Raw genomic sequence first — 18538 nt, 5'->3', positions numbered from 1 at the left:
AAATTTACCAAAATAAATATATAAATAAATAAATAGATAAATAATCCTTTTTCCCCTCATCACATTGGTGGAAATTGGCTTCCATATGAAGGTTTTGGAGCCACTGTATCAAATTTACCATAATAAATAAATAAATAATTAATTAATTAATAGATAGATAAATAGATGAATAAAAATAGATAAGTAGATAAATAAAAATAAATAAATAAAAATAATTAATTAATTAATATATAGATAAATAAAAATAGATAAGTAGATAAGTAGATAAATAAAATAAATAAATAAAAAATAATTAATTAATTAATAGATAGATAGATAAATAGATGAATAAAAATAGATAAGTAGATAAATAAAAATAAATAAATAAAAATAATTAAAAGATAGATAAATAAAAATAGATAAGTAGATAAATAAAAATAAATAAATAAAATAATTTATTAATTAAAAGATAGATAAATAAAAATAGTTAAGTAGATAAGTAGATAAATAAAAATAAATAAATAAAAATAATTAAAAGATAGATAAATAAAAATAGATAAGTAGATAAATAAAAATAAATAAATAAAATAATTAATTAATTAAAAGATAGATAAATAAAAATAGATAAGTAGATAAGTAGATAAATAAAAATAAATAAATAAAAATTAATTAATAGATAGATAAATAGATGAATAAAAATAGATAAGTAGATAAATAAAAATAAATAAATAAAGATAATTAATTAATTAAAAGATAGATAAATAAAAGTAGATAAATAAAAATAAATAAATAAAAATTGATAAGTAGATAAATAAAAATAAATAAATAAAAATTAATTAATAGATAGATAAATAGATGAATAAAAATAGATAAGTAGATAAATAAAAATAAATAAATAAAAATAATTAATTAATTAAAAGATAGATAAATAAAAATAGATAAGTAGATAAATAAAAAAGAGATAAATAGATAAATAAAAATAAATAAATAGATAAATAAATAAAGAAATAAATAAATATACCGCCCAGTGTGACGTCAGCGCTGGATACTGGGAGAGCCGGAAGTGGAGCCGCGGAGTGAGACAGCTTCAGATCCCAGTGAACGGTGCCGTGTTTCTGCCTCAGAGCTCGGGCTGTGAACGGGAGCTACATCCACCGACCGGGAACACAGACATCCATTGAGAGTGCGGTCGGAGCGGTACGGTGCACGGTGAGTATCCGGTTCGTTAAAATGTTAAACATTAAACATTCCTGAAGGCTTTGAGCCAGCTAGCTTAAAGAGCTAACTGGAAAACTGGAACAGGAAATACCACAGCAGCCCAGACAGACAGACAGACAGACAGACAGACAGACAGGCAGACAGACAGACAGGCAGACAGACAGGCAGACAGACAGACAGGCAGGCAGGCACAGACACCCACTCTTCTGCTCCTGGAGCTGAATTAAAGCCGTTTTAAGCTGCTGTGTGTCGGTGTGAGCGTTAACGAGGAGTCCCGGTTGCTGCTGGAAACAACCGACGTTGTTCTGTCGGTGCTGCTGATGAGTGTGTGTGTGTGTGTGCTGATGAGTGTGTGTGTGTGTGTGCTGCTGATGAGTGTGTGTGTGCTGCTGATGAGTGTGTGTGTGCTGCTGATGAGTGTGTGTGTGCTGCTGATGAGTGTGTGTGCTGCTGATGAGTGTGTGTGTGTGCTGATGAGTGTGTGTGTGCTGCTGATGAGTGTGTGTGTGCTGCTGTTGAGTGTGTGTGTGCTGATGAGTGTGGTGTGTGTGCTGCTGATGAGTGTGTGTGTGTGCTGATGAGTGTGTGTGTGTGCTGATGAGTGTGTGTGTGTGTGCTGCTGATGAGTGTGTGTGCAGGAAGAAAAGACTCCCAACCTCTTTAATGAAGTGTATTTCCATAGTCAGACTACACATCCACCTTCCGCCAGTGTAATCCTTCATTATGGGTCCGGCCCTACTTTAACTGGAGTTAATGAAAGCCTAACAACCCTTCAGGTACACCTCCACCCACACCTGAGTGCACCTTTATCCTGTAAGAAGCCTCCAGATGTGAGGATGTGGCCCTCAGATGGGTGTGGTAGTGGCCCTCAGATGGGAGGATGTGGCCCTCAGATGTGAGGATGTGGCCCTCAGATGGGTGTGGTAGTGGCCCTCAGATGTGAGGATGTGGCCCTCAGATGGGTGTGGTAGTGGCCCTCAGATGGGTGTGGTAGTGGGAGATCTCCCCCTGTCAGTCTGGGACTTTCCCCGCTGAGGTGGATGGAGCCACGTCCTCCTGGCAGCCTCTGATTGAACACAGATGCTGAGTCAGGAATCAGGATCGGCCCCCAGAACCAACCACACTGACACCAGCACACACTGGGGGGGGGGTTCAACTCAGATGTGTGTTCGACCCTTTAATGTTTAAATACTGCAACAGAGTGCAATATTCAGAGATTATTTCCATCACTAACGTCACACTCCACATCTTTTATCAGTCTTTATTTAAACTCATGCTTCCAGGATGGTTTAGCTCGCAGTCTCTATAGAATAACACATTGTGCTTTATAGGATGCTGTCAGGATGAAATATTAAAACAGTCTAATGATGCACAATGTGGATTGATTTATTTTCAATCAATAAAAAATAAAAAACTGATAATTTCATATTTTTGTATTTTAAAGAATTTGTAACCTGCAGTCTTGGACTCACTGGAGGGTTACAGAGGCTGAGGGGTTGATGATTTCATATTTCACTGTTGTTAAACTCACAAACAAACTGTGGCTTTCATAGAACGTAAAGTCTATCAATCATTTTTAAATTCAAAATAAATGATTATTATTCCTTTGCTCTTTTTTAGCTTTATAAAGTCTCATAGATTTGCTTCCATACCTCAGTGTCTTGATGTTCTCCTCAGACAATGTCTTTTCAGTATTTAAATAATATCATTTATTTCCATATCTGTAAATTAGGGTCCTCTAGTTTTATATTTTTATATAAGTGAGCTTGTTATAGGCCGAAGAACATCATCGGTCATCCTCCAGGATATTTTATACTCAGCTCAGCTGCATATTGAATTGTTGTCTTAGAAGAAATCGATAACCATTGTTGGATTTAATACCACAAGCAGTGCATAAAGGAATGAGCCACACTTCACACACTGACCAGAGGAATCTGGATTACAGTGTCATTAACTTGTGTTCATTGATTGTAATGTGGTTAGTGAGATATCAGCTCCCATGAAAAACAACCAGTTAAGGCCTGAAACACATTTTCAGAAACCTTTTCTATTATTTTGCATCAAAATATGAACAAAGTAGTTAAAACTGATCTGCAGCAGCTAGAGGAAGAACCAGATTATATCATATATTCTGGTTTACATCATTTATCTCTGCAGTGTCTCTGTTCCAGTGTCTGTTAGTGAGATTCATCCTCTCAGCTCTGTATTAATACATTACTCACATGTCTTTATGCTTATCGATACTTCAGCTGCAGTGATTAATCGAGTAGTTGTCAACTGTTAAATTCATTGTCAGACATTTTAATAATCATTTTTTTAAAGAAGAAATTCTCTGATTTCAGCTTCTCAAATGTGAATATTTTCTGGTTTCCTGAGTCCTCTGTGAATGTAAACTGAATATCTTCGGTTTCTGGACAAATGAAGACATTTGAGGGATGGACCAAACTACTAATGGATTTAAAATAATGTAATTATTCTATCTGAAATTGCCCTTAAAGACGGGAGTCTGGTTTCTCTAACTGTGTTCTTGTTTTTCAGCGAGCAGTAAGAATGTGGAAGGCAGCAGCAGGACAGTCGGTCAGTGTGGCTGTGAATGACGAAGGGGACGACTGGGAGACTGACCCCGACTTTGAGGTACCTGCTCATGCTTCCTCTCCCTCTCTCCACTTCTCAGCTTCATCCTTCACTCTCCTCATCGCCATTTCTTGCTCTCCGTTTACTAGAATGACGTGTCGGAGAAGGAGCAGCGCTGGGGGGCCAAGACGGTGTCGGGCTCTGGACATCAGGAGCACATAGAGTGAGGAAGAGGATAATGTTTCCCTTTGGTGTGATGCTCTTTATTCAAAGCACCGTGTGTCTAACCCTGTGCTTCCTTGGCGTAGTATCCACCGGCTGCGTGAGACCGTGTCCACAGAGCACACCAGCCTGAAGCAGAAGGAGCTGGAGACCATGCCCAAAGCCTCGCATGGATATGGAGGGAAATTTGGAGTGCAGCAGGACCGCATGGACAAGGTAAGAGGGACCACAAGATCTGCTCACAGCTACAAAGTGGGCCGTTGAGAAGTGCTGTCTCCGAGGTCAGATTAAACAATCATTATAAGAAAGCTGAAATCATTGTGTGTGTCAGGTGTGTTTGAATACTGCCAACAGTAAACGGTCTGTTACAGGTTACACGTTTTTATGGTGCATTCACACTAACTCATTAATTGGACAGTTTGTGCGATCCTTCATCATCAGGACCTAGACAGGGAAATCAAATCCAGATCACTGTATTTGTTATAAGATCGCTTCCTGAACAGATTTTACTGTCAGCTGATTCATTTATTAGCAGTTTGGCTTTTGACATTGTGCTGATTGTAGAATCCTGTGGTTGGTTCGATTGCTTTCACACCACAAAGATCTTCTCCAGACTCGGCTTGGAAGCAGACCGAGACCACCCTTTTCAGGTGTACCCAGCCCGGTTGTTATGTCCCGCATCCAAGTGCAAGTGCTGTGTTCGAGGGTTCAGTTTCAAAACAACTGCTCTGAACGAGACACGTGGATACACTCTCACTGAGACCTAAAAAGAGCCTGAGCTTCATAGTCAGAGTAAGCCGTCATATTCTGCTGTAATTCTCCAGCAGGTTTGGTGTCAGGATGCATAACGAACATGTGGTCAAACATTAATCTCTCGCTCCAGTTATATTAGACTGAAACCCTCATTGTTGGCTGTTACATGATCTCTGGATCGATGATGAGTCTAGTAATTCATCATCACAGTTGAATCGGTGCCACCAGCACACAGATCAATCGGTCCTAATGTGCAGCTGCACTACAGTAGAGATAACTCTTATAACCAGTGTTCCTGTCGCTGTGGCTGTCCTGAAGCTGAAGCTAAATATAAACCAACTTGCTACATCATAGTTTCAATCATCATCTAAAGGACCTCGGAGCGCTCTGCAGCGTTTTCTCCAATGTGTGTGTGAACAGGCTGAGTCAGTCGTGGCCGTTTCACACTCGATAATCTTTCCTGGCAAGCAGCCGCGTCCATCCACACCTTTCTCTCTGCGGGCCTGTGTGGCCATCGCAGTGTGAATGTGATGACCGAGCACTGTTTACACCACACTGTGATGAGTCAGATGTGACCACTCCAAACCTCTGGCTGTGTTTCCAGCTGTGCTGCTCTTTTTATGACCCCCTCCCCCCGTCAGATGTTCGCTTATTGCCCTTTCCGTGTTGTGAAGTTGTGCTCTTTTTGTGTGACAGTCTGCTGTGGGTCACGACTACCAGAGCAAGTTGTCCAAGCACTGTTCCCAGACGGACACCTCCAAGGGCTTTGGAGGGAAGTTTGGAGTGCAGGCTGACCGCGTCGACCAGGTATTTCCTGTGGCTCTCCGCCATTTAACAACATCTCCTTGGTTTTTTTTGTTACAAGCTCCCTGCGAAGGAAGTGACACAGCTGTGCTGAGGCAGCTCCTGGAAAGGTTCATAATGGCTGTAGTGTATTATGACTGTGATGCAGTGGTCGGTAGAATAATAGTGTTGCTTCCTCCTCTCCTTCCAGTCAGCTGTTGGGTTCGAGTATGCTGGGAAGACGGAGAAACACGCTTCGCAGAGAGGTAATCTCACAACTTGTTGTCTTTTTGTACGTGTGCCCCAGATCACCTGCAGTGTAGTTTAGCAGACCTCTCTGTGTGATAAACTTCTAAACTCACCGTCTATCTTTACCCCTTGTATCACTCAGTTAGGTTTTATTAACAGGGTAAGCTTTGCAGATTGCCTACAGGAGACACAAACAGCTTGATGAGCACCTGGCTGGTGGCCAGCTGCACCCCGCGTGCTCCTGTTGTGCCGATCAGAAGCTGCTTGATCTCTGCTCTGCCAGGATCCGACTGCACACACACACACCGTGTTTAAACACGTGTTCATGGTGTCGGCTGGATAAGCTGTTGTGTTGTGTTTGTTTTCCTGGCATATAATACGTTACAGTGCCGTCTGTAAGCATTATGACGGTGTTAGTTTTCCTTTTCGTGGCTCTGCTCCAGCACGTTGGAACTGAAACTGGTTAAAGTTGTAACCCTCAGCTGTAGAGGTATTTAACACCCATATTGGGGAAACAGAGTAAAATGTTTGCCCCTTTTGCCCCTTGGAGAGGATGTAAATAGACAGAAACAGTGAACTCAGTAACTGCAGGGTTTGTGTAATTTTGAGCAGATTATTATTATTAACTTTTTATCCAAATATCTTTTTAAATTTAGGTATTTTTTTTATTACTTTTAACAATTATACAGACTTAATAGGCGTCTTTTGTTTTTCTTGTCCCTGCCGATTGTCCATTGTTCTATTACACAACTACTGTGTATATTTTTAGGTTCTGTAGCATAAAGAAATAAAACATCCAGCACTTTAACCTCATATTCACTGTCACATTTAAAGTCCAATGTGCTGAAACAGAGCCAGAACACAACTGCATATAATCCTTACACACTGCACTGTATACAGTATGAACAGTCAACTGTGGCTCCTCAGCTTGTAGTATTTTAAAGTTGCATTCTCATGACCCCACACTGTCATCACCTTTGTGTTGCCTTCATCTCCTCCAGAGTACCCTGCACAGAAAGCTGAACATACGCCCAATTCCAATGGATCCTCAGTAGTGTAACTGCTACGTACTACTCTGTAACAACAGTGCACGTATCTGTGTTTATGTACCACAAGCAGGACAATGCACAGTCTATGTTTATCTCCTTTTAAAGAAGTAGATTTAAAAGCGTGTGACCTCATTGTGTGATACTGACAGCAGTGAATACGTCTGAAGGGTTTTGATTCTACTGCCAGTAAATGTTGATGGGGAATTTGGAATTGGGCTGCTTCGTGACCACTGCTACCATGCTGCTTTACCCTTTGACCCTTGCCCCCCCCTGCTTTGCTGTGTAGACTACACCACTGGGTTTGGGGGGCGATACGGAGTGCAGGCAGATCGTGTCGACCAGAGCGCAATGGGCTTCGATTACCAGGGCAAAACCGAGAAACACGAGTCCCAGAAAGGTTTGTCTGGATTTCCTGCCGTGCGGCATTTCCCATTAACCCCGGAGAGATACGGAGAAAATGTGGCTAATGGACACACACTAACACACACACACACACACCACACACACACACACACACACACACACACACACACACACACACACACACACCTCGGCCTGACTCAGTGAGCGCAGTTCCCTGCAGGTCCTGACAAATCACAATATTTTGCATTTCTTCCTCTTCCTTCATTCCTCAGCCTTTGCCTGCTTATGTAAGGTTGCAAACAATGGCTTTGTTTAGTTGCATGTGTGATGTGATGTTTGTTTACCCCCGGTGTCAAATATCACATTATTATAGTGTAAGTTTAGACTTTAAGGGAGTCTTTTTGGACGTAGGTGGCCATTTCCTTTCTGAAATGCTGTCTCCTTTAATGTGTCCCTGCTCCCTCCTCATCTCAGATTTCAGGTGATTGGCACAGACTTGCCAGCGCCTTCTGGTCTGTGGTTGGGCCTGACCAAGCCGGTTTTCTGGGGGTGGGGGGAGGGGGAGAGGGATATTTTAATGTGGTATAGTTTTTCCTTTTTAAACAGTTCTTCCAGTTTGGGGTTTTTCTTCTCTGAAATACTCTCATAGTGCTTTGTTGATATTTTACTTCATGTTATATGTACACTCACACATAAACTGCAGGGCATCCAGATACATTCATTCATTTTAAATCTACTGTTTAGTCGCACAGGGAGAAAAATATTTGGTGGTGAAAGACTTTATCGAGGGTTAACTCGGCTCCACCTCTTCCTGTCCTAACTTTGGCTCTTTCTGCCCCATCCCCACCTCCTCTGGCAGATTATGCCAAGGGCTTTGGCGGAAAGTTTGGCGTTGAGACCGACAAGGTGGACAAGAGCGCTGTGGGCTTCGAGTACCAGGGCAAAACGGAGAGGCACGAGTCACAGAAAGGTCAGTATCATCACAGGCACAAGAAGAGCCCCTCTTAAAGGAATAACATGCAACATTTCTGCTTTAAAATGACTAAAAACTTTGGTCCTACGTTATATATTTTGTACTTCCAGAAATCCATAATTTTATTCAGGTAACGCTGCGTTAGCCTAGCCTAGCCGGCGGCAAACGTCAGTGAACATAATAGAGTAAAACTTAAATTGACCTCGTCTGTCACATCAGATAGGCAGTGGTGGTTGTTTAACAATGATAATCCCTTAATCCCACGCTACATCACAACACAATCAAACTACATATGTTATTGTAGTCCAGTATCAGTCTGACTCTAACAGCAATACTCACTGACAGGATTTGATAATGATGTATGGCAAGAAAATATCACAGAATTACCACCAGAGCTGCAACAATTTGTCAAATAATTGATTAGTCAGCTATTAGGCCAACTACTGGGATAATCTATCAATCGCTTTGACTCATTTTTTAAGATAAAATGTCCAAATGTTCTTGTTTCTTTAGTCCTCTATGACAGTAAACTGAAACTCTTTAGGTTGCAGACAGAACAGGACATTAGTGGATGTCACTTTGGGAAACAGTGATCTATATTTTCTGACATTTTAAACAACAACTTGATTAATGGAGGAAATGAACGACAGATAAATCGATAATAAAAATAATAGTTACAGCCCTGATTTCATCTGGTGGATGAAAACCCACCGAATGCTGCTGATGTGTTATCAGTGGGTTTATGTGTCCAGAGGGCCTCAGTGAGCCGCGCCTTCCCGTCTGTTCTGACTCGTCCGGACTCTCAGTTGCAACACAGCAGAGCAGCTTCTACCTGCAGCGTCTTGTCTGACACACCTGCGCACACTTTAAAGCCTGATTGGCCGATGGCAGATTGTAGACACAGTGTTGAAGGTGTAAATGACCTCAAGAATTCCCCACAATGCACCGTGCTGTGTTTGCATATGTGGCGCAGGCTGTGATAACTGGGTCACATGGTCTGATAACAGCGCCGGCCTCTTTAATGCACCACTGTTAACACCGCCTGTGTGTAGGAACACATCTGTTTAAGAAGCTTTAATTCTGTACACGTTAGACTCAGTGAGCAGAACTGTTTAATGACGTATTTGTTTTTAAGTTTCTGTCTGTATAAGAGATTGTATCAGGTATTTATATAACTGAGTTAACCAAGAGCTGACATTCCTATAATTATCAACAGAATTAATAAGAAATGCACTTTACTCTTTACAATTACAGCTGCAGCCATAAGTCGACTAATCAATTAGCCAATCGAAATTTTTTTTAAAAAATCTAAAAAACTATTCTAATAATTGCTTATTCGTTAAAGTAGTTTTTTTGCAGAATTGAAGGAAATGCTATTTTCAGCCTCCTCAAATGTGCCTTTCTCAGTTTCTTTATCACAATAAACTGAGTATCTTTTGAGTTGTGGACTGACAATAGAAGACATTTAAAGACATCACCGCTGACTTTGAGAAACTGAGATTTCTTTTTATAGACCAAATGATGAAACTAGAATATAATTGGCAGATGAATCAGTTATGTTATAAGTGTTAGTTGCAGTGTATATAACTATGGAGGTATATCAGAATAATGATGTTATGTGTTCAACCAGAGGACAACAGTAGGATTCAGAAACATGTTCAGGCGTTAACGTCTCTCTGTGTCTCTGCAGACTATGTGAAAGGCTTCGGGGGAAAGTTTGGTGTGCAGACGGACAGACAGGATAAATCTGCACTGGGATGGGACCACCAGGAGAAACTACAGCTCCACGAGTCCCAGAAAGGTACTGGTTCTGATTCTGTTTCTACAGAGTTTGTGTGTTTGAGTCCTGTCCTGCTCAAACACATCGTATTTGCTTATCTACTCGATAAAAGTTTGATAAACCAGTCGATGTCTTTTCTATTGTAAATATTAGTAACAAATAAGTAACAAGTAATATTTAGTAACAAATGCATCATAAATAAGAAGTTCACTATAAATGGAATATATATCTGCTCTGTGATTCTTTGCTTCCTTTGTTGAAAGAAGAAGAAAGAAAAACCCCTGATAGCCACACATGTTTCTCTGGTCGCACATCTTTTGTTAGAACTTTGAACGAGGAGAAAATCCAGCGAACTTCAGCCTTTACAAGCTGTCTGCTTTGAGTTGAGCACGCAGTGTGCGTTCACCGTTAAACTTCTCCTCTTCCTCAGCCCTGCACGTCTGCTCTGATGTGGTTTTATTGTGGCTTTGGATGTGGTCTTTCAAAAGCTGACAACTTCCTCAATCTGCGGGTAAAAAAAAAAAAAAAGGTTCAGATAGAGGAAGTGAAACCACAGCTCTGATTTAGATTTGCATGTCGGGCCTCCAGCAGTGAATAAGTACCGTGGTAAACATGTACAGATACAGTGTTCAGATTATCTATATGTGAGAACTCATGAACAAACTCTTACTGAGATGTTTTTTGTGCCTAAATCTAACCAAACCTTAACCACAGTGGTAACATCAGACTAATAAACTCGTGAAATGTTACAAATACTCTATAAAGGCGATCTAGATGAAGTGTTACCTTTTTATAATTCATTTATTGGGACCAGCACTCCTAGATTTGAGGTCTTCCTGTGATGTGGGTCACAAGGAAACCCACACAGACGGGGGGAGAACATGCAAACTCCACTCTAGTTCACAGCCTAATGTAGTTACACATTCACATAGCCTCTGTCCCCACTTAGGAAGGTAGCTGCTCTAAAAATATGTCCACCTTGGCATTTTCAGTGTGGCAGACATTGTGTCAAAAGACCACATATCCACAGCAAAGCACCCAGTCAGTAAATGTCACAAACATTCAGTTCTCCTGAGAGGGGGCCGGGAAAGAAAGGAGCCAGAAATAGAGAGGAGGGACAGATTCATGTTGTGCAGAAAGAGGAGGGGACCCGACTGGAGCAGAAAGGCTCTCGCACCCAGCAGGAGCCAGCAGGAGCCAGCAGGAGCCAGGAGGAGCCAGCAGGAGCAAGGAGGAGCTCGGTGTTCGTGGTCGAGCTTTGACCACATTGAAAGAGCTCGGCGATGGTTTAATCACTGGACTGTGCCTTCTTCATGTCACTGAGTGTTTCTGAAATCCTGTCAGTGTATCATTGTCTCTGTTTGTCTATTTATATGTGTGTGTGTGTGTGTGTGTGTGTGTGTGTGTGTGTGTGTGTGTGTGTGTGTGTGTGTGTGTGTGTGTGTGTGTGTGTGTGTGTGTGTGTGTGTTTGTCCATATGTGTGTTATGTTGCAGACTATAAGCGTGGGTTTGGAGGGCGGTATGGGGTAGAGGTGGAGAAGCAGGACCAGTGTGCCCTGGGCTATGAGCACAAGGAGAGCCTGGCCAAGCACGAGTCCCAGAAAGGCACAGATACTCCCCTGAACACAACACCACCACTACCCCACCTCCCATTTCAGTACCCCCCACCCCTCACCTTTCCTGAACCTTACCCACCCTCCTCCAGAGAAAAATGCTTCCTCCTAACTTGACACGCCGTCCTCCTCATCCTCAGTAACGGCTGTTTTCTTTTAAGTGACGGACACGCCTTCCTTTCCTGACAGACGCTCCCAATCTGTCAGATAACCCCCGCGACCCCCTCACTGTTACACCCCCCCTCCCGCCTCTGCAGCACCAACCGATCAACATGTAGCTCATTTCTTATCAGTCAGCTCACCCGAATTATAAAACACACATTTTATTTCCCTCTGGTGGCGTCTCGCCATGCAGACGCTCTGCGTTTGATTGGTAGAATTTCTTTTATAGAAAATGAAATAGAAAACAAAAGCTGAGGTTCAAAGTTCATCCTTTGATCTTGATCGCCTCAGCAGATAGGTCTCCAGTTGTCAGGGAATTGTACACAGTGTTTGAAATTGAACTACAGTCAAACTACTGCAAAATCTAGTTAAACTAGTAGTTTAATTAAATATATGATATAACAGAAATATCTACACGTCACCAGGACCTGTTGGGAAAATCAGTGTTTTTGTAATTTGGTTAACTGACACTTTAATATGAGATAAATTGTTATAAGTCGTTATTTTACTTCTTGTAAGTATAGTTAGTTATAACAGACAGTTAGGCTGCTGGGTCTGACTATCTCTATCACTAATTCAGTCTATTAGTAACCTGTAAGATGGAAACAACATTTTAGTCAATAGTTAATATTTCTATTTTCTTGTGTGCGTCGGGTCTGTGCTGCTCAGGTGAGGTACATTTCTGTTCCTAGCCTAGAAACCTAGTTCTGTTTCTGTTGCTGTTTATTATTGTATTTATTGTTTCCATGATGTGCGGCCCATTCCCCACTGCAGACGGCCTTCGTTTGGGGCCAGGTGATGTCAGATTTATAGAAATATCCCACAAAACGAGCACAAGAATGAGGTGTGGAATGATGTGAGTAGAGGCCCGGCTACATTACTACATTATATGAGGGAATACATCACCTCGGCCCTCCACCTCCCCGATCATCCCCCCCCGCTCCTCGCACTGCCATGGCGCTGTTAGTTTGCTTCTGCATTCGTGTTGTGCATGATGTCGTCCAACCGCAGTGCATTTTGTGAACGGCCTCCTGCTGTGACCCCGCAGAGACCTGGCGCTGAGCCCAGATGGCTGCTTGACCCCAACTGTCTGGCTTCCGTTGAGACTCTCCTGTCAGTCCTTCTGCTGTCATTGTCTGCATTCAGTTTATTTTGTTTCTCCTCTCTACAGGTTTGCATGAGCTCATCAGTCCCCCAGCAGTCCTTTTCTGTTCACTGTATCAGTTCCTGTGAGAACCAACCGCAGTCTGCTTCATCTGAACTCTAGCAGCCCTGAGAAAGCTCTAATGTCTAACAGTATGATGAAGAGGCTGAATTAAAGTGTAGGGTCTGCTCGGAGCTCTGATGATGCCGACTGTGGTTGAATTGTTCATGTACAGCAGAAACTGACTCTTACTCTTCTCCTGTTTGTTACCAGATTATTCGAAAGGATTTGGAGGGAAGTTTGGAGTCCAGAATGACCGTATGGATAAGGTAATTAACATCTGTGTGTGTGTGTGTGTGTGTGTGTGTGTGTGTGTGTGTGTGTGTGTGTGTGTGTGTTGTGTCTGTCTTTGTCTGTCTTGTCTGTCTGTCTGTCTGTCTGTCTGTCTGTCTGTCTGTCTGTCTGTCTGTCTGTCTGTCTGTCTGTCTGTCTGTCGTCTCTTTTCTCTACTCTAAAAGCACTACTGCATTACCATGCCACAGATAGTGTAAAGCAATAACACTCCCATAAGAACGTTGCAGAAAATGACCAAATAGCGTGTAGCACGTAGCACATAGTCGGTTTGTGCTTGCAGACCGGCCAAAGTCTGATAGTTTGTGTTCTGCTTGTTCAACAAACTGATCACACTGCCTCCCCTTGGTTGCACTTATGTAGAATTCCCATTGTTGTAGCTGACTGCTGTAAAATAAACCAAAGGCTGCATTCAGACTGCAGGCCACAGTGGCCCAAAGTGGTCACTTTCATATGTGCTCCAGATCGGATTCAGGTTGGATGTTTGCAGTGTGCCCTCAGTGTGAACAGTCTTATCAGAATTCATGAGACCTTTAAGTTACTCTAGATTGACATTCATGTCTCTTAAGGACAGAGAACCTGTTCGGACTGGAATCTGATGTGGGCCACATTTAAAAACTAATCTGAATCTAATCCGAACTGAGTGCTGAGGTTTGCAGTGTGAACGTAGCCATAAAGTCTGTTTCACTCCCTCCACTCCTGTCACGCCATCTGAAGGCGACGCCTTGAACAGGTAAAAATCTGTGGCGATACTCTCCCAACTTTTAATCATTTAGTTGTTTTCTCAATTTCTTTGGAGTTTACTGGAAACTGTGGATCCATTTTTCTTGTTAAATAAAAGTTAGAGGGACAAGTGATAGTGGTCTGAACTGGCATAAAACCCCAGCCTCCAACACTGAACACACACCTGGATGTTCCTTTACCTGAGTACAGCAAAGCCAGGTTTTAGATAATGAATTAATCAAGTTAATATAGCAATTAGAGTACCTGACTGCAGTGAAATATACCGTAAAGTTTGCTGTGTTCTCTCTGTGTGGTAATGTTTTATTTCAGTACCTTCTAGACTTCAGAAAACATCAACAACACATTGAGGAAAAGCTTGCAGTTTTTATTCAAACAGTTATTTGCGTTATAAAAACAACGGGTCGGTGTAACGTTGTGCTGAGAGCTCTGTGTCACTCTCTCTCTCCGGTTCCACAGAGCGCCGGGACTTTCGATGAGGTGGAGAAGCCGAGCCCGTCTTACCAGAAAACCAAACCTGTGGAGGCCGGTGAGTTCTCATCAACGTCAGCTGTGTTTGAACCGTAGCGTGGACTCGCTGCGTCGTGTCTTCACTCTCCGATGTTCCTCTCCGCAGCCGGCAGCAGCACGGGGAGCATCAAGGCCCGCTTCGAGAACATCGCCAAGCAGACGGAGGAGGAGGACAGGAAGAGGGCCGAGGAGGAGCGGGTGCGTCGGCAGGCCAAGGAGAAGCAGGAGCAAGAGGAGGCGCGTCGTAAAATCGAAGCCACGCCCAAGGCCCCCTCCCCCGTCCCTGCTGCGGGTCCCAGCCCCACCCCCAGCCCCGCCCCCAGCCCGACTCCACCGGTCCAGCCAGCTGCTGCCCCGACATACGAGGTGAGACAGGGTGGTTGTTATCTTTCAGCCTGGACCCTGTTGTCCAACGTAACCCGTCAGTGTACGTCTGTAACAGCTGCTGTTTGTGCCACTGACGGTTCAGATTGTGTCTGAGAGACTTCTGGAGTTTTATTAAAGAGTGACTCTTTTTGTTTAACCAGCGTCCATTGACAAAAACATCTGAGTTTTAATGAAGCATTCAAACTCAACTAAAACTGCCTTAGTTTCTCTTTCCAGCCACCAACTCTGATTTGGTCGGAATAAACTGTTCATTCAGCGAGTTCAATGTGAAAGTATCAGGAGAGGAGCACTGAGAAACAGCAGGTAGAGGCACAATATTGTCACATAGTGGACGTACTCTGACGGCGTGCAGTTGCCCCCGAGGATCACACTGCAGACGTCTCACTCAATACTGGACCAAAGTCAAATATTGTCCCGGTTAGTCATATAGACACAAAAACACTTAAAGCTACAAAGACTTAAAGTGTTTTAACACTGCGAGGGAAGTGGTTATGCAGAGGAGCAGGTCACAGCTGCTGGATCTGAAACTGCAAACTTTATTATTACAGTAAAACCTTCAATATAATGAAGAAAAAAACAGAAACTTTTTCTGTTGTTCATGTTTTATGGAAACACTGTTGGGTCATCAAACATCCATCCTAATAATATGACCCGACAGGACAGAAGCACACTGTAGCTTTTACTGATGTGTGTGGAGGGAAGTCGACCTCTCACTGGCAGCAGTTCATAATACAGTGAAGCTGTTAACTCATTAACATGGAACATATTTTTGTTAGAACACAGAGGAACCGACCTACGAAACTGCCGAGGAGAACGGAGAGCAGCTGTACGCGGCGGAGCCACAGAACCAGTACGCACAGCCGGAGGACCAGGAGCTGTACCAGACCCCCGAGGAGGCTGCGACAGGAGGTGAAACTCTTTTCCCTCGTTGTCCTACAGGAACAAACATACATACAGAACTCATAGGATAAACTCTGGGGTCGGTGGCGCTGTGAACAGTCGACCTTTTACAGAAACGCACACGTTACAGACTGTAGAATAGATTATTCTTTATTGTCCACAAAGGTAGAAAATCCCTGTCAGATAGTTTTAGTTCAATTATATTCTGTCTCAACAGAAACTTTGATGAAGGGAGGAGTGACTGCGTTTCTAGCTCACTGACAGTATGGACCCTTAGTAATCCAGAAACAGAGAAACACCTGAACAAAAGATCTTTTGTAGTAGCTCCCACCAGAGACGGTCTGTAGTCTTTACTGGAACTAACAAACCGTGATCTTGTTGCAGACGGCCAGCAGTACGAGTACGGCGAGGACCTCGGGGTGACGGCGGTGGCCCTGTACGACTACCAAGCAGGTGAGGCTGTCGTGGTCACTGGCCTCTGACGGAGAGCCACACTGACTCAGGATCAGTAGCTTCTGTCTCTGGATCTCGTTAGCCTCAAACAGAATTCATACTGGTCTTTAAAAGCCTTCATCTAATGCTCCACCCTCTTCTTCCCGCCTCAGCCGGCGACGACGAGATATCCTTCGACCCCGACGACATCATCACCAACATCGAGATGATCGACGAGGGCTGGTGGCGAGGCGTGTGCAGAGGCGCCTACGGCCTGTTCCCGGCCAACTACGTGGAGGTTCGGCAATGATGACGCCCCCCGAGACCCGTGTCCCCGTCCCAGTGCAAAAAAACAAAAAAAACAAAAAAAAAGAGAGGGAGACAATTTAAAATCCTGTTTCTTTTTCACACTTCGGTCTTCGTTCTCTCTTCACCTCATCTTACCGCTTCGACATCCTCAGGTCTGCTGGCTGGCTTTTCCCTTTGCTCCCTTCTTCCATCCCCCCTCCACCCAGATTCACCCGTTTCCTTCCGTGCAGCAGAAGACAGGGAGGGAGGAGTCGTTCTCCTCAGAGAGCTCGTTACACTTTAAAGCTGCAGAATGCGTCTGGCTGTGAGCGGGAGCTGCACGTAGAGTTCAGCTTCACACGCGTTAGAGTCTCACCAAAGACCAGAGTGACGATGTACGCGTCCTGCTCGGGGGTGGTGGGGGGGGTTCAGGCTGCTCTCTGCTTCAGTAGCTCAACCTTAATGTAAGCAGGAGCCGTTGATCGCTGTGTTACCGTCCTGCACATCCAGTCTGGACCAGAAAGCTGATTTAACCCCTTCTGCTTCTTGGTCTGAACATAAAGCTCGCTGTGTTGCACAGGAGTGTGTGTCGCCCCCCCTCCGATTCAAGCTGCACTTTGGAAACTTTCGAGCTTCGTGTCGTACGAATACGTTCTCCTTTTTCCGATCAGTCGCAGGGTTGACTATAAACGATCAATACTCACAGAGAAACGGGGCCATAGTGTTGCACTACAGCTCATAGTATTATTTTAATCCTCTTTAACTGTCGCTCGGAATCATGTACAGAGAGATCATACGATAGAGAGATCATACGATAGAGAGATCATACGATAGAGAGATCATACGATAGAGAGATCATACGGTTGAGAAATGATAGAAAACGTATTTTTGTTGCGTCACTGTGGGGTTTTTTTCGGGTGTGGACGAGACGTTTGTGTTCGTGTCTTGCTGAATGCTCGTGGTGGGGTGGGGGGGGTTCTGTCAGAATACGTCGGTACGCACACGCTAACATCTCTCATGACCAAACGACGCACGCTGACCTTCTGGAACCCCGCCATTAAGGGGCGGGGCTTTGGTGGATCCGACAAACACTAATTATTTCCTGACGGACGAGCAGCTCGTCTGTGGATCGCAGTAGTGTAGCTGAAACAGGTGTGTGTGTGAGTGTGTGTGTGTGAGAGTGTGAGAGGGCTTTCATTAAATTCATCTTTGGGGTTTTATAATAAAAGTGACCTTTTCAAATGCATTATTTTTATCTGTACTTCTGTTTGCTCGAGTCACATCATTACCTGCTTGTTCTCTTTTTTTTTTTAGTTTCAATAAATAAACTATAATGATGAGTTTGTTTTGGCTGAGTTATTTTAACGTCCTCAAGCTGTAAATCTCCAGAAATAAGTAGGTTCAGAATTCCCACGAGTCCTGGAAAACCTGGATTTTATTAGACTATTGATCCAGTCATGGAAACACCTGGAAATGGAATAAAATGACCAAATATCCTGGAAATAATCTCTGTTGTCCTGGAAACGTATTTTTGCCAGGTTTGAGGTAAATTGCAGTAAAAAAAAGCTTTCTTTGTGGGTGAAACCAGTACTTATTAGTTTATTATTTATAAGATTAAAATTTAACATTCAAGCTCAATAACTGACATTAACAATAAAATAAAATTGAGTTGCAGTAACTAATATTAGAAACTGATACAAATATTCCAACCTCATTAAAATAACTCTAACAGCAACATTTTAAACCTTTCAGATAGTGCTGCTGTAATTCTCAAACGTGTTACTGTAATATTATCTATGCCTCTTTATTCTTTTACTTTGCAATATGATTCATCATCACAGATTAAACTTGCTAACATAAAGCAGTTTAAATGAGCTCCACTTTGAGCAGCTACAGAATTAAAATCCTATTTACATGATAATCCATCAGGACTAATGACATTAATGTGACACTAAACTGGGTGAAGTGTTAGGGCGGGGCTAATGTTATAATAAAACAATGTCTCATTCATTTTATTTACCTGATTATTTGTTTTGTATGAAAAATACTGATCTTGAGAATAATGG

At 42.9% G+C, this 18538-nt stretch overlaps 1 protein-coding gene across 4 annotated transcripts; it reads left to right on the top strand.

The window, feature by feature from the left end:
- Window positions 1-1018: 1018 nt before the first annotated feature.
- Window positions 1019-17812, top strand: LOC127351335 (src substrate protein p85). 4 transcript variants are annotated; one of them, XM_051378797.1, is made up of 16 exons: window positions 1019-1188; window positions 3736-3831; window positions 3921-3994; window positions 4080-4209; window positions 5443-5553; window positions 5741-5795; window positions 7114-7224; window positions 8050-8160; window positions 9854-9964; window positions 11439-11549; window positions 13137-13192; window positions 14415-14484; window positions 14572-14831; window positions 15629-15761; window positions 16137-16205; window positions 16358-17812. In XM_051378797.1, exons 2-16 carry the CDS (start codon window positions 3748-3750, stop codon window positions 16492-16494), a joined length of 1623 nt encoding a protein of 540 aa, XP_051234757.1. In that variant the 5' UTR covers window positions 1019-1188; window positions 3736-3747; the 3' UTR covers window positions 16495-17812. The 4 variants fall into 4 exon arrangements, with proteins under 4 accessions (XP_051234757.1, XP_051234759.1, XP_051234760.1 ...); XM_051378799.1 differs by lacking the exon at window positions 7114-7224; XM_051378798.1 differs by lacking the exon at window positions 11439-11549 and having other exon boundaries at window positions 1020-1188.
- Window positions 17813-18538: the final 726 nt, after the last annotated feature.

This window comes from Dicentrarchus labrax, unplaced genomic scaffold, assembly GCF_905237075.1.
Source record: "Dicentrarchus labrax unplaced genomic scaffold, dlabrax2021, whole genome shotgun sequence".
Lineage (NCBI taxonomy): Eukaryota > Metazoa > Chordata > Actinopteri > Moronidae > Dicentrarchus > Dicentrarchus labrax.
This window is presented reverse-complemented; position numbering and strand designations above follow the sequence as displayed.